Source organism: Curcuma longa, chromosome 6 (assembly GCF_044706935.1).
Source record: "Curcuma longa cultivar G26 ecotype Majalengka, Jawa Barat chromosome 6, ITB_CL_G26_1.1, whole genome shotgun sequence".
NCBI lineage: Eukaryota > Viridiplantae > Streptophyta > Magnoliopsida > Zingiberales > Zingiberaceae > Curcuma > Curcuma longa.
The window spans coordinates 3,559,483-3,574,309 of NC_133866.1; the positions used below are offsets into that span (position 1 = coordinate 3,559,483).

General features: G+C 33.4%; 1 protein-coding gene across 2 annotated transcripts; it reads right to left on the reverse strand.

The window, feature by feature from the left end:
* Positions 1-5,824: 5,824 nt before the first annotated feature.
* LOC141830903 (uncharacterized) lies at positions 5,825-14,696 on the reverse strand. Of its 2 annotated transcripts, XM_074718351.1 has the most exons (7): positions 14,402-14,696; positions 13,335-13,546; positions 11,154-11,471; positions 11,000-11,074; positions 9,749-9,823; positions 6,046-6,643; positions 5,825-5,947 (listed from the first exon to the last, which is right to left on the reverse strand). In XM_074718351.1, exons 1-6 carry the CDS (start codon positions 14,622-14,624, stop codon positions 6,089-6,091), a joined length of 1,458 nt encoding a protein of 485 aa, XP_074574452.1. In that variant the 5' UTR covers positions 14,625-14,696; the 3' UTR covers positions 5,825-5,947; positions 6,046-6,088. The 2 variants fall into 2 exon arrangements, with proteins under 2 accessions (XP_074574452.1, XP_074574451.1); XM_074718350.1 differs by having other exon boundaries at positions 5,825-6,643.
* Between the last annotated feature and the right edge of the window lie 131 nt (positions 14,697-14,827).

Below are 14,827 nucleotides of genomic sequence, written 5' to 3' on the forward strand. Positions count from 1 at the left end.
AGGAAGGGAAGGAAAGAAAGAGGAAAAGAGAGAGAAGCTTCGATTTGGAATTTTAGAGAGTGAGAGGGATAAAACGACAAAATGGACAGAATGGTCTAGGAAACTTACCCAAACCTTTGGAGGGGAATCAGGTGGGACCCGCGGATTCCTCTCCAATCATCAAGAAGGTACGTTTTGAGAGTAGGAAACCACTCGCTTTTAACTGTTATGGGTGACAGCTCACCGGAACGCCGTCCCACGAACGCAATGACGTACCCTTTGTTTCCGACCTACAATCGGAACTCATTTTCTCACCATCTTGTGGTTGGTTCCCTGGATGAGAGTGGGGGCCACAGTCGGGGCCCGGGAGCTGCATTGCGGGTGACCGAACGGGTAGAAATAAGAAAAAAAAAAGGTGCTCCTGCTGCGTAGAGTAGAATCTTCGCTCGTACTAAAAGATGCGTGCATTTATTCACGGAAGCCCCTCAAATTCACTAAATAGAAAGTAAGGGGAATAAAATAATTGAACACATTTTTCACGAGCGATAGATGGAAATCGATGGTGTTGTGATTGAAGCCTCGTTTTAAATTATCTTGGGAGATTTTGGTCTTGTCTTCTTCTTTTCGTATATTGTGCACCAAATAATTGGACAAACCACTTTAAAAAAGTTTCCATCATTAATATTTTCGAACATTTTATTTTTAATTAAAATTAAATGGATGTTTCATTTAACTTGAACTCCCTTAAATATTCTTACTTTATATTTTGACTCAAAAATTTATATTTTTGTACATGGGTTAAGATCTGAATCAGGGTTTAAAAGTGTAAGGATTTATGGAGAAGCTAACAACCATATTATAAAAGGAGCAATGATATACTATATGAAAATATAACATGAAAATGCAACATGACACACTATAGATATGGGTCTCATATCCATGCAGTGGATCCTATATCCATACAGTGTAATGTGTCATGTTACATTTTCATATTGTGTTTTCATGTAGTGTATCATTTTTCTTATAAAAATTATGTATTAACTTCTATATAGTTCTTCGTGATTAAATAATGTTCACATCAATAATAGATGTTATAAAATCTTTTTCATTTATTTTATTTTTTAAAATATTATTTTAATTAGATTATTATTCTTAAAAAAGAAAGATTAAAATGATATAAAATTAAATATAACAACTAACTTTTAATTATTATAGAAGTTACATGTTAATTTTTATAAAATCGATCATAATCAGATAATATTCATTTGAAATATAATTAATATTATAGAATCCTCTTTATTTATTCTATTCATAGAAATAAAATTAAAATGATATAAAATTATTATTATATAAATTAATAATTAATTTTTACATATTGTAGAAAGTACTATTAACTCTTACATTTTTCTTTTGTAAAATGTGAAATTTGTCATCCCAATAACTTTTTACATGATCAGTCTAACAAATATATATAAAGAGGTAAATTAAAAAGTTATAATTGACCATGATGAAAGAGAATATTATCTCAATTTCATCAAAATTCGAACTCTTACCTTCTTTTACAATTTTACTTCATCATAATCAACTCAATTATATCCTAAAGACACTAACTTATACACTTAGCTCATATTCAAATACATATATTTGTTAGAAAATATCATCATAAAAAATATGATACGAATTTGACTCGTCTATTAACACACTTCTAATAAAACATAATTAATTTTTAAAATTGAACTCATAAGAGATTATAATTTAAAAAATCTGTCTATGAAATAGGATAATGATGATTCGTTTGCAGCCCTACGTCATCAGAAACATCAACAGAAATAAAAATAATAATAATATCCTGATAACTGACGATCGAAGTTAAAGAATGTGTAATTAATTATATATTACAATAGTTATCCAAATAAAAAAAAGCCTTGATGTGACCTAACTTTGTGGGGAAATTATTCGCACGACAAAATTATTAAACTAATACATTAATTGCACGCCAAATTTTAATGCCGCCGCCCCCTAAAATATTTTATTTATTTATTTATTATTTATTTATCTTGTTGTCTCAAAAATTAATGAAAAGCATATCTAGATACAGTGTGGGGCCCACAATTAAATGACTCACCACTCGCAATTAATTCCATCTTGTGTTTTGAGAGACGTCACGCTTTCGTATAGACACGTCAGCAAAAGGGCCATCTTTAAAAAAATAAGACAATAATACTCAATCAAAGCGATATATACAACTATATGTGTAAAGATAAATTGAAAATCCAAAATTAACTCTTAAATCTGCTCATAACCATAACTTACTCCATCAAATTACAATATTCATAAGTTACAATTTCATAAATACTATCCTACATATTTAATTTATTTAAAAATATTTATATTATAACAATTATAATTTTATAATTATTACAATATAAATTTAATTTATTCATCTATATCATATTATACAAAATTATAAACTTAATTCAAAAGTATAACCGTTATAATTCAGATTTTACCTCTAACATTTACATAATAGTAATTACAAATCATAACGGTTACAATTCAAACTTATCATGTTCAATAATATTCACATGTAACAACTACAATTTCATATTGGCTACAATACAGATGTCATATTCATACAATTGATTGATGAGATCGGATAACTAGAGATAGTAATATCAAACAATATACTAGAGTATAACTATATCATTTTACAAAGACTAATAAGATGGGATTGTCCTTTTGATTAAAAATAATACTTTAGATAAAATGAGGCATCCTTTGATTTTTATATATATATATATTTGAAAAAGAAAAAAAAGATAAAAATTAAAAAGCAATCCTCACGGTTAATCTATTCATTTATTATTATTTTAATAAATAAATAAATAGAAGAACATAATTATATTCGGCCTCTATATATAGTGGAATATTATTTTGCACGTGTATCTGTGACTATTTAAATTTTTTTTAAAATTTTAATTTTAATATTTAAATTCAAAAAGAAATTTAAAAATTGAAAAAAATAACACTAAACACTTACAAATTATTTATGAATGGATATGTAGAATAATAAAATTCTCTCTATATAAAAAAATAAAATATTTAAATTGAAAAGAGAAAAGCATAGTTGGATTGCTAAAGCATTAAATAAATTTAGATGCCACATCACTATTTTAATAATTGTATTTAGAACCTAAGTGAGTGAGAAGGATTGTGATCTTATCTTCCTAAATTAATTATTACTCTATTTGTCACTTAATAATATCAACTAACTCATCTATCCTAACAAGGTAGAGATGTCAAATAAATCGACTAAGTCAGACACAATATAGCTCAATTAGTTCGTCTTTAGAGTTAACCATCTAGTACGAGCTCGAGCCCGATTATGCTGTATGTAATAATATTATAAATAATAAAATATTTTTATAAAATTATATATATATAATAATTTTTTATTTTAAAAAATATATTTTAAGGATTTTACCCAACTTAGCACATGGTTCATGTCAAACCTAAATTTGTATTAGGTTCGATATAATTAGTGATCGGGTTGTGTCCGACTCGACCCAACTTGCAGACTAAGTCAAACTCAACTCAACACGACTTATATCTTATCAAGTTATAGGGGTAAAACAATAATTTAGCATCCCATAGAAGGATTTGAGAAAAAATAAATAGGTTGAAATAAAGCAATTTATGAGAATATATGGAGTAAATTGTCTTTTGTCCAATTTATTCGACAACTAGTTGTGCAAATAAAAAAATTGGAAGGTGCAAAAGATAATATTACCATCGAATCTATGTTAGTTAGCAACGACTTCATCCCTAATTATATTATTAAAAATTTTATAATAATGTATGGGCCAAGGTTGGTGAAGCATCATATGTGTGAAAGATGTGTTTATTCGGCACGGTTAATTTAGTTGATCGACTCGTTATGCTTAGCTTGATATTTTGCTCTGATATTATTTCAGTTCATTCATGTCGAACAAAATTGAGCTTTCAATAGACCTAACTTAGGCGGGTGCGATAAATACTTTGAGCAAGCATCAAGGAAGGTGATATATGATAGGAAGTGAGATGCAAGTAGCAATGAAAAAACATGTTTCCTTGATTACACGACTCTCTCACTTTGTTTGAAAGAGCCACTCGACTATTCAATTTGAAGAAGCAATGATAATGATAAAATTAAAAATAACTATAGTTGAATAGGGAATTAATCAATCATGACAATAAATAGAAAATTGTTGTTGAACAAACAACTTAGTTGAGCATAATAGATATAGGGCTGAATGGAGTGGATTTTATCGGAGCAATCGACTTCTGATCAAAGTTGACCAAGCTTTAATTGAGTTTTAATATTTGATCAATACATTTTATGTGAAAGTGAAATTTTAAGTGGATCCTAAAGCTCCAGATACTTGATTATGGAGATTGATCAAACATTTGATAGTGGTAAATCATGACATCAAAATTGATCTGATGTTAAATAAGAGACGAAAAGTCTTGACAAGTAAAGATTGATTAGATGCTAGATAGTCCCCGAGATATAGCTGAGTTGGTTATGACACAGCAGACTTGCAGAAAAAGGCAAGGGTTCAAATCTTAACGAAGTCAACTGCAAATACCATAAAGGTGGCAGATTTCACCTTTTTGCAGAACAAGAAAAAGATTAGATGCTAGATAATAATGAAATTCTAATAGATCAAAATTGACCATATTTGTTTACATTATAACAATTATGAAATTATAACTATAACAATTCAAATTTATTCTATTTAACAACATTTATATTATAGTAGTTACAAACCGTAAGTGCTATAACATTTGCAATAATTAAAATTTCGTAATTGCTACTACAAATCACCCAACTAGTTCAGGAATTAATACATGACGACTACAATTTCATAACTATTATAATACACCCAACCGATTCAGAAATAAATGTGTTGTAGAAGATAATAATACCTACCAATGTACTTGAGAATAACTGTGTCATTTTACAAGAAAGGCAGATGAAGTGAAATACTTTTGGTGTTATAAGTATTTACATTTTAATCCATCAACACTTATAAGCACAACATTTGAGAGGAAATCCTTTCTTATAAATTCACCACAGTTGAATTTCAAATTTCAAAAGATCTATCATGGACAGACCTAACCATCTCACCATTGCCCCAAGAACAAATGTACATAATTTTAGATTCACTTGAAGATTTAAAAAAAGCAAATTTGCAAGTTAATCATTAGAGTTGGAAAAGGAGATGACGATCTCATCAAAATATACTTTTCTCTAACAAAGTAACTAGATGGGGTCATGCTCTTACTCTTCTGCAAGTCTGCTGCGTCGTAACCAACTCAGCTATGCTCTTACTCGATCATCATCTATTTAACTCACATAAGTTCACATATTGCAAGTGTCATGGTCATATACTTTGCTTTTACACATAACTTGGCTACAACAAATTACTTTCATACTCTTTCGCGAAGTCCTTGACTAGGGTCATCCTCTCATGGTTTGATGCCACGAGGTGCCGGTGGCCGAGCTCCTTGTCCTCGGCTAGAGGCAAGTGTCAATGATGAGCAACAACATTGCTAGTCACCTTGATTCTCTACATCGACTTCAAACAAACTCAAACCAACCATCAATCCGCTTCAAGCAACAAGAAAGAGTTTCAATCGACCAAAGCCTAAATTACTACTATTTGTACTCATTTAGCTACAGTCCTCAAAGTAAAGCCTAACCAATTTAATATAATTGACAAACTTGTATGAATGAATATAACTACACCACAACAACCAAGAAGCAACTCAAAGACACAATCAACACTTTAACTACTAAATAGAAAGGAAAAACTTCAAGACATTAGACTAACAAAATCATGATAAACAGAGTATTACCATGAGCTGAATTAACTTGGAACGCAAATGCATCCTCGAAGTAATCAGATCGGATCGATAATTAGCTCTACACATAATACAGATATTAGAAACCGTGAGCATTTGATTTCTGCTTGTTCTTTGAAAAACTGTATCTTAAATGAGGATTGAATCTGAATGTTGTACCTGTCAAAACTATCGAAAGAACAGGAATCTCAAGGTATTTGTTCTACACGTACTTGCCTCGATATTTTGGTTTTGAATCTCTGTCAAACTTGGGCTTGCCGTCTGGAACTTCCAGAGAGTCTGATGGACTGAACACCGCGGAGTGAAGGTTACCATCTTCTAACCACTTGAGATGGTTTTCTTTGAAATCCAAGTGCATTTTCATGGCTGCCTCTTTGATCTCTTCAGTATAGACCCCTGTCTTCACCATTGTCAGCAGATACCGGCTATAACGTAGGCTAAGAATCTGCTCACAAGAAGCAATCAGAGTGAAGCAAGGATGTTCAGGAAACTGGACATCGATCGAATTTTCATCTCTAACAACTGGGTAGAAAAAGACAAGCCGACCACCCATCACTAACATCTTTGCAGAGAGGTCAAGAAGATCATGTACGCATTCTGCTAAGCAGTATGCAGCAGTTGATGGTATATGGTCAACCCTTTTCTCCTGTGGAACAGTGTATGGAGCAACTAGGCCTTTCAACAATTTCCGGCCTCCAGATTTTCGACCTCCAGCACGAACACCATAAGGTGGGTCACATATGATAGCATCAAACACCTTAAAGAAAATTATTAAAGTAATAAGAAGAAATGCCTTGCTGAACATGAGGAATATATGCACTACATAACTAACAATCAGAAAGTTATTCGAAAACAATAACTAGGAGGATTAATTGTTCACTGGAACATAAACTACGCATCTTTACAAACAAAAACAATAAATCAGAAACACACATTGTGTATAAGCTGATTAATATATTCACTAACCATTCTGTAAAGTTTGAAACACTGGGAACATAGTTCAATGAAAGCAAAGTCTAAATGGCGTTCCAGTCTTTTAAGCTGTGAAATGTGCAAATATGGCGACAGAAAGCACTTGATTATAATGATGTTATGAACCTCACAAATCTATATATCTTCATGGTGAAAGAAAGAGGTTGTTATAATGATATTATGATCCTTACAAAACCAGATGACTTGAGAAAATGACACCAGCGTTCATTGGAGTAACAACTACAACTGTATATGATAAATCAAAACTGTTAAGGACTCAATTATAAATAGTGAGGTAATTGTGAACAAAAGAATCACAGAGGTGTATATATAAAATAATAATAAGATAATATATAGAGGTAGAGGGGACTGCTTACAGGATAACCCTTACAATAGTTTTCTAAGTTTAACATGATATTAATAGTTACCATTGCCAGTTTCCACACCAAATGACTCATCCACATATCTTATCTGTGAGGATCCATGCATTTCCACTTTTTGTTCACTAAACATGTCGAGCTCTCCTCTGCAATATGTCAAGTCTTTCTTCTCGGCGTCCAGTTATTTATTCTCCAGAAATCTCAAGCAAGAAGACACCAAGCAAGAGTGCATCATCCTCAACTCTGTGCATTGAGATTGTGTTCTTGTTATCTCCTGCATTTCTTCCGAGTGTGAGAATTTTGGGCATCACTTCACGTGTTTCTGGCTCCTTGATTTCAATTTTTTTTTTCTGGATCTTGGACAGTTTCTATACAGATTCCATTCTGTTCTGGTTTTCTCAAGCATCAGTTTTGTTTTCATCTGGATTTCCAGGTTTTCCAGAATATTTCTGCATCTGTGATATTCTTGTAGGCTTGCCTTTATTTCAATTACAGCAAGTCTTTTTATTCTATGAGAAATTGTCCAAAATAGTTGCCTAAGATGTCTCATTCTCCAACTACCACTGTCTCTTCATACCCCTGCTATTCCAAGCCAATTCGGATGTGTCTTATCACTGAGAGATTTAACAGGAAGAGCTTAAATCTCGGGCTGCGGCAATCATAGTTTGGTACATGGGTCAAGGGATTGTAGGATTGGACAACAAGAACCACCAATACTTGTAAGCCAGACAATTGCATGGGAGAGGATTGTTGCTTAGTTATTGGCCCTCCTTTGGCAAGACATTGATTCCAGGCCTTATGAGCATCTTTCAATACTCTTTCTCTTGCTACAAAACATGGACACAGGAATGAGATATGCACGCTAGTGATATCTCTGGTGCTTATGAGGTCATTGAAAGTCTCTTTCAACTTCATCAATATGATAAAGAGATGACTATCAAAATTGATCAATTTCTAACATTTGCTAGTGATTTTTAGATATTTACTACAAATGTCTACTTTGTGTAAATCTGATATTCAAGTTATGCAAATCAGATTGACAAATTTATCTACAGCTGCGCACAAAAAGTAGTACAGGATTATTGAGTGAGGGCTGTATCATCCGAGAGGAATTTAAATATATAGTAATGTACACATTGACTCAACCAAATATCAATTCTTCCTTTTAGTAGAACTATCCTTCCTTTTAGTAGCAATGTACTGTTTGCTCCTATGAAGCTAGGATGATTGATAAAAAATACAGCTATTAGATAGAAAAGACTGCAAAGCATGAGAAAATTACTCAATATCGGTGAACATTTTAATAGACACATCTAATTTGGTTCTTTTCTTAGCAGTGCAAAAGATAGAATAGATTCGAAGACATTATTTAATTAAAAAGAAAAAATCAATGCCATTCAAGAGTAATTGTCTATAAAGTTAACAACAAATGTGAAATTCAGTTTTGAACAAACAATACTTGGATTTCAAATATCAGAATGTGGTAAGCAAAATGGTGCAAAAACACATTTGTAGACACTAATATGGAACCAAGATCAAACATAATTCCTCATTGATAGAATCCATACTACTCTTGAAATTTGAGATGTATGCCCTAAGATCTCAAGATGGCTAACTCTGATGCAAGTCTGTGGTGACAATTAGTTTTTAAAGCAAATATGTTGGTACGATTAGTTGAAAAGAAAATAAGTTCTGGTGATTCATTCTTACACTTGCTTCTTTAGGACAAACCATCTTTTAATTAATGTTTGATCATGTTCAAGGCATGAATTATCAAGCATAAAAGAGATATTAGACATGTTCATTAGAGAAATTTTATGATTGTTTCCCTTTTTTAATCATTTGATGTTTTGTTTAAGATAAATATAAAATGTCTTTTAATCTTTTTCTGGAAATCATTGGTACTCATCATAAATCAGTTTATTCTATTTTATGATAAATCATGGATCTATCATCTATATATCCTGTTATTGGTGTAATAATTGTACGTTTTATATGTCATGTTCATCCATTTTCTTCTGTAGTATTTTATGTTTCTTCAAAATTTACGAGTGCTTCAAATATTTACAGTACATTGTTGGTCATTAAAGTAATTATGCTAATAAAAATTAACACATAAGTTTAAGCTATTTTTATCTTGATGTGATAATTGATGTTACAGATGTCTAATAGCACTGGATCAAATTTCATGATATCGTCCATTTTTTATTTCTCAGATTGTTTCGTGTCCAATTTGTTTCATGCATTCATATTTCTATACATACTCAGATCCAATGGTTTATATTTATATATATAGAGAGAAATTCAATATCCATTCCAAACATGATATAAATTGAGAACAGTGCATATCTAGAAGTTATCACGTATACTTTCATTCAAAAGAAAAATGATTAAACAAAAATGTCCATTATAAAAAGAGGGCTACAATATATAGTGCATAATCATACTTGGTATTAAATATGAATAAAGACAAATTGTTAAATTATTGAACAAATAAAGCAAAAAAGTACCTCTGTTAGTCCTGGGCGCCAAGGAGGCATGTTATTGTCTGCTCTCAACAAGGAAATTGGCATTGGAAGATTATACTGGAGAAATAAATGAAAAAAATAGAGATTTAACTATAAATAGAGATTTCAAACAACAACTTCATGAATGTTAGTAATGACACAATTGGACAAATACAAGGTTTAATTTTGAACAAAGCACAATTATTATTAGAATATCATATTGGACTGCAGAAGTCCGTCCCATTAAGCCACTGCTGGCAGGGTTGATTAGCTTGAAGTTGAAATGGCAATCATGTGCTAACAAAGATAATCTTATAAGGATAACTGCAGAGACATGAAAATCTGTTCACCTGGTCATGCAATAATACAAAAGCAAAAACAAGTTTAGGTTATTTTCTCTCAAAAGGATATGTTTTTTCTTTGATTACGAGTTTTCATATATTGTGTGGAATTTACATTCAAGATAAATTTTGGAAAGCCTCCAAAGTTCTGTCTTCTAAAACTTCAGTACACCTCAAAAGTCTATTACGTGGAATAGATAGGATAGCCTATCTTCTTTTCTAAGTTATAGTAGTAATTTACCAGTTCAAGAGTGCTGTTTTAAAGGGAATTTATAGGGTTTGTGAAATTAATTTACCAGTTATCGTATGAATCTCCAATTTCTTTTAGCACAGGTGTCCGCAGTTGCTTAAAAAATAAGAGTTTTTCAGACTCATTACATTTTACCCAACTTTCCTCAGAAACAAGAGAGAACACAAGTGAGAAGGTATATAGATCCTGATAGTTCATGCTAGGGAACACAACCAAATCTCTGTTCTCACTATGACTTCTATATCCCACTCTTATATCCATCACTAACCCTCTTTTGGGGCTGCTTCTTGAAAGAATAAAGCACATAATTGGATGAATATTGATTGGCTAGCAACAGTTTTCTATCAATTAGTACAAGTTCAAATTTTGCTCAACTGGATTTGTTTGCTCAATTTTGCTGACCAAAGGAAGTGCAATTGACCTGAAACTTAGTGCAGAAGAAAACTTATCAAGATGGAAACATAATAACAGGATTTTGGTTGGAACTGACAGCATTCCACACCTCTTGTATGCAACAAAGGCAAGGATGACAAAATCTGGCCTGAGTCCTTGTTCTCTCCATCATGTCAAACACCAAAATTATTACCACTATTTACCGTGCATTTTCTTGTATAATATAAACACTAGCATATCTACAGTTAACAAATTTGTATGACCAAATACCTGCTCAAAGTTGCTCCAAACATTGCAGTTGGGTCCACGTCCATCACGAACTACTCTTATATCAATATCTGCACCCTGGAAATTTTTTTGTCAGACTAACAGTGAAAGATTACTAAGCATGACAATAATAAGGATTAGTTCAAACAAGGGAGACCATTGTCAACGCTCCAAAATGTGCAGCAGCAACCAGTATACTCCCAGTTCCAACAAATGGGTCATAAACAAGCTTTCCTGGTTGTGCAAGGCCTTGATTAGCCATAAGAAAGGCTATTTCAGCATCCATAGCCGTTGGACCTAGGTACTTGCGACTTTTTAATTGGTATGTGGGCAGCAGCTTTCTGTCTGCAGCCCCAACCTCCCGACCAAAGAAGATAGTCCTCTGAACAACTGGAGGAAGGCCATTGTTTGAACCATAATCATCAGTTTCTATAAGCCAGAACTTGTGTTCAGGTTTACGAAGATCGACTCGGCCCTGACCCAAATTCAAAAGCAGAATAAGTAAGAAAGTTAAGAAAATGAAAAGTAGCATGAGAACAAAAGTATTAAGTTGTAATTTTAAATGCCATCATGCTTAATTGAATATGAAAATATAACTTATGATGTTTTAAAAGCCTGAGTGGAAGACAATTACGATGATTTACTAAGAAAGATAAGGATCAATGCATTTGTCTTCTCATAGTCCAATACCAGCACCAACTTCCATAGTTGGCCTTATGTTAAAACTACAAGTGTGTTCTCAGATGTCTGAACAAGTTCATGAAACAAGAGGTAAATATAGTTTTCATGAAAGCACCATTAGAAATATTAAGGTACATTGTGCAAGACCATGCAATAATACTATTTTATTAAATTCCATTAAAAAAAAGCCTGCCATGAACTTCTTGAACCATCACTATGGCACATAGACTGGTTAAAGTATAATAACGGATAAACACATTTCCTCAAGAAATCATCAAGAGAGTAAGTACAAAATACACAAGATAGCTATACTAGCAACAAAAATCAAGTTAAATCAAGAACACACATGACAAGGATGCTACAACATGCCAGTTCATGTAGTTCCAACATTGCAAGTCCATGCTACAAGAGCAAGCAGTAACAAGATTGAGAGAGTAGCAAAGGAGCAACTGGACTGCTTATAAAGGCATCGAACTACTTGACTCTATTATCTTATACCAATTTAATATGGATCCACGATTGTCCGCAAAAATATGGTTGCAAACCATCTGAATGCATCTAGACATTAATTTCTAGTTTTTCACCAGAATAATCATTTTTTTTTCTCTTAGTTAGCTCTTTCAGGACATGTATCGTACAAAGGGCATAAATTGTAAGGGAGGAAATGAAAATAGGAAAATAAATTTAATGGAAAAGGATAAGGAAGTTTAAACCTATTCATGTTTCCTTAGAAGGAAAGAAGGCATGAGAGAAATATTTCTCTCTGTTTTTCTGTAGGGAAATAAAGAGGAAGGAAAATTAAATTCGTAGAATTTATCTTGTGAAAAAAAATCAGTTAAACAAAATCAGTCAATTTCCAATTGTTAGGTTGAAATTGGTGACGTTGCAAAGTAATTTGACCTTTCCCTCCAATTTGGACAGAGTCCAAAATTGGTCAAAACTGGGGAAAAGTTTTACCCAATTGTTTATTTCCCTCCTTCCATTTTTGTCTAGAAAAAGGAAGGACAAGTAGGTAGGGAACTCTTTCCCTAGGTTCATAGTTATTAAAGGCACTCACGAGCTAGCTGCCCCTAGGTGCAAGGCGCAGCCAGGCGAGCCTCTTGCGCCTGTGCACCTTAAACGTTTGCCTTGTGAGAGGAGGAAGAAATCGATCTTGAAGAAACCGATGAAGATTCAGCTATACAAATATGAAACATCTGGTAGTGGTGATGATGAAAATGATATGATTGAGGAAGATGATGAAGATTTTGATGATTTAGATATGTATAATTTTTTAAAAATTTGAATTATGCGCATAACGTATATTTGCTAGTGAATTTTATATTTACATTATTGTTAAATATTTTATGGACTATAATTTTGTAAGTGAAATATTTTAGCAGAAATTCCCTATATATGTTTGAATTGTAAAAATTTATACTCAAAGCGCCTTACTTCAGTAAGGCTTGAGCCTCACCTTGCGTCATGCACCTCAAGCCCTATAACACCTATGCACTTTTGGGTGCCTCATGCCTTAAATAACTATGCCTAGGTTCATTCCATTAGGTATTTCGGACCAAGGAAACACATGTTAAAAGGACACCCTTGAAAAACAGAAATAAGATAATCAGCCCACAGACTACATCTAACCAGATAGGCCACAGCAGTCAGCACTAACCTTGAATGGAATATAACTAAGTCCTTGAATCCGTTCATTTTGTTCCTTGAAGCTTATCACTTTGCCAAAACTGTCAACAGTTATCCGGAATGAGCTTTCTGATAGCAAATATGGCAACTTACGTTCATCTGGAAAGTCCTTAATGGCCTTTTCCAGTTCCTCATAGCTACTTCCTTGTCCCCATAGTTCATAGAGTCCCTTGACCAGTATACCTGTAAGTTTTCAATATGCAACATTTGTGATGTTAGGAATGCTGGTTGTACTTTGATCAATATATTTTGAGAGAATTTTCATATACTTGAAATGAAGAAAAAAAAAATTCTTAGCAGGTGCTCCAACCAGTAAAGTATTACAGATCTAGTGATAACATTGGAACAGAAGATTCAATTGAAGCTAACAAACCTTATTTACGCAGGACTCAAACATACATGTTAAGTACTTTATCATCATAATTGCATTAGTCCAAAGTTTTCCAAGCTGATAAAAGTTATTGTTTCAGTCTTTCAGAAAGAAGTAAGTAGATAATAAGGGTGCGTTCCTCAGATTTTAGCCACAATTAACATGCATTTGCGTGGAACTAAACCACCTTTGTTGCATTAGCAATATACCCCATTAATTCAATTTCAAACTGCAAGAGTTTTTCCCCCACAACACACTTTGGAAGAACAAGAAAAATATTCAATTCTATGCTACAATAAGAAATCTCACCCTTAACTAGTTCACCGAAGAGAAAAAGAACTTTTCCAATTCTAACTACTAAAATCATTGCTCGTTATCAAAGAACAGAATACCACATCTCCAACAGATCAAACTATCCTTATACAAATTTCATCTCTATTGTGAAACAAACTGCCTTCTCAGAGATCCAATCATCACTAAACAACATTTCAAACAATGCACTCGCTTGTGAAGCTCAACCTAGAGCCATTGGTGGAACACTTAATCTGATCACAGGTAAAAAAAAAAAACCATGATACAGCCCCAAGGTCCCAGAGCATCACAGCTTCTAGCGGTTTCCATGTGGAGGAAAAAACACAGCGGAAATAAGATAAAGGCAGGAGCTTTACTTCGGTTGGCGACGTTTCTAGCAAACTCCTCGGAGGGAAGGGAGACGAAATGGAAGGGGGAGTCCATCTGGTGGTTATCCGGCAGCTTCCATTCCAACGCGCGCGTCGACGAGGACGACTCCCCTCCGCCCCCTCCGAAGGCTCCAAAGAGTTCGGCCAGAGACTCGACCTCCGGCCTCCGGTAGTCCAAGAGCCTGTGGTAGAAGACGCAGAGAAACCACATCTCTTTCTGCACTCGTCGTCCGTCGCTGCTGTTACTTCGCCTGCGAGGCGACGGCGGGGACGAAACCCTCAAAACTAAACCCTCTCCGGCGGCGAAGCCAAATGGGCGCGATTTAAAAGGGTTAAGCTGCCTCGCGAGACACTGTAACAACCGTGATCCGACGTGACCAAACAAATCAAACAGTCAAGTGAAATGTTTGTGAG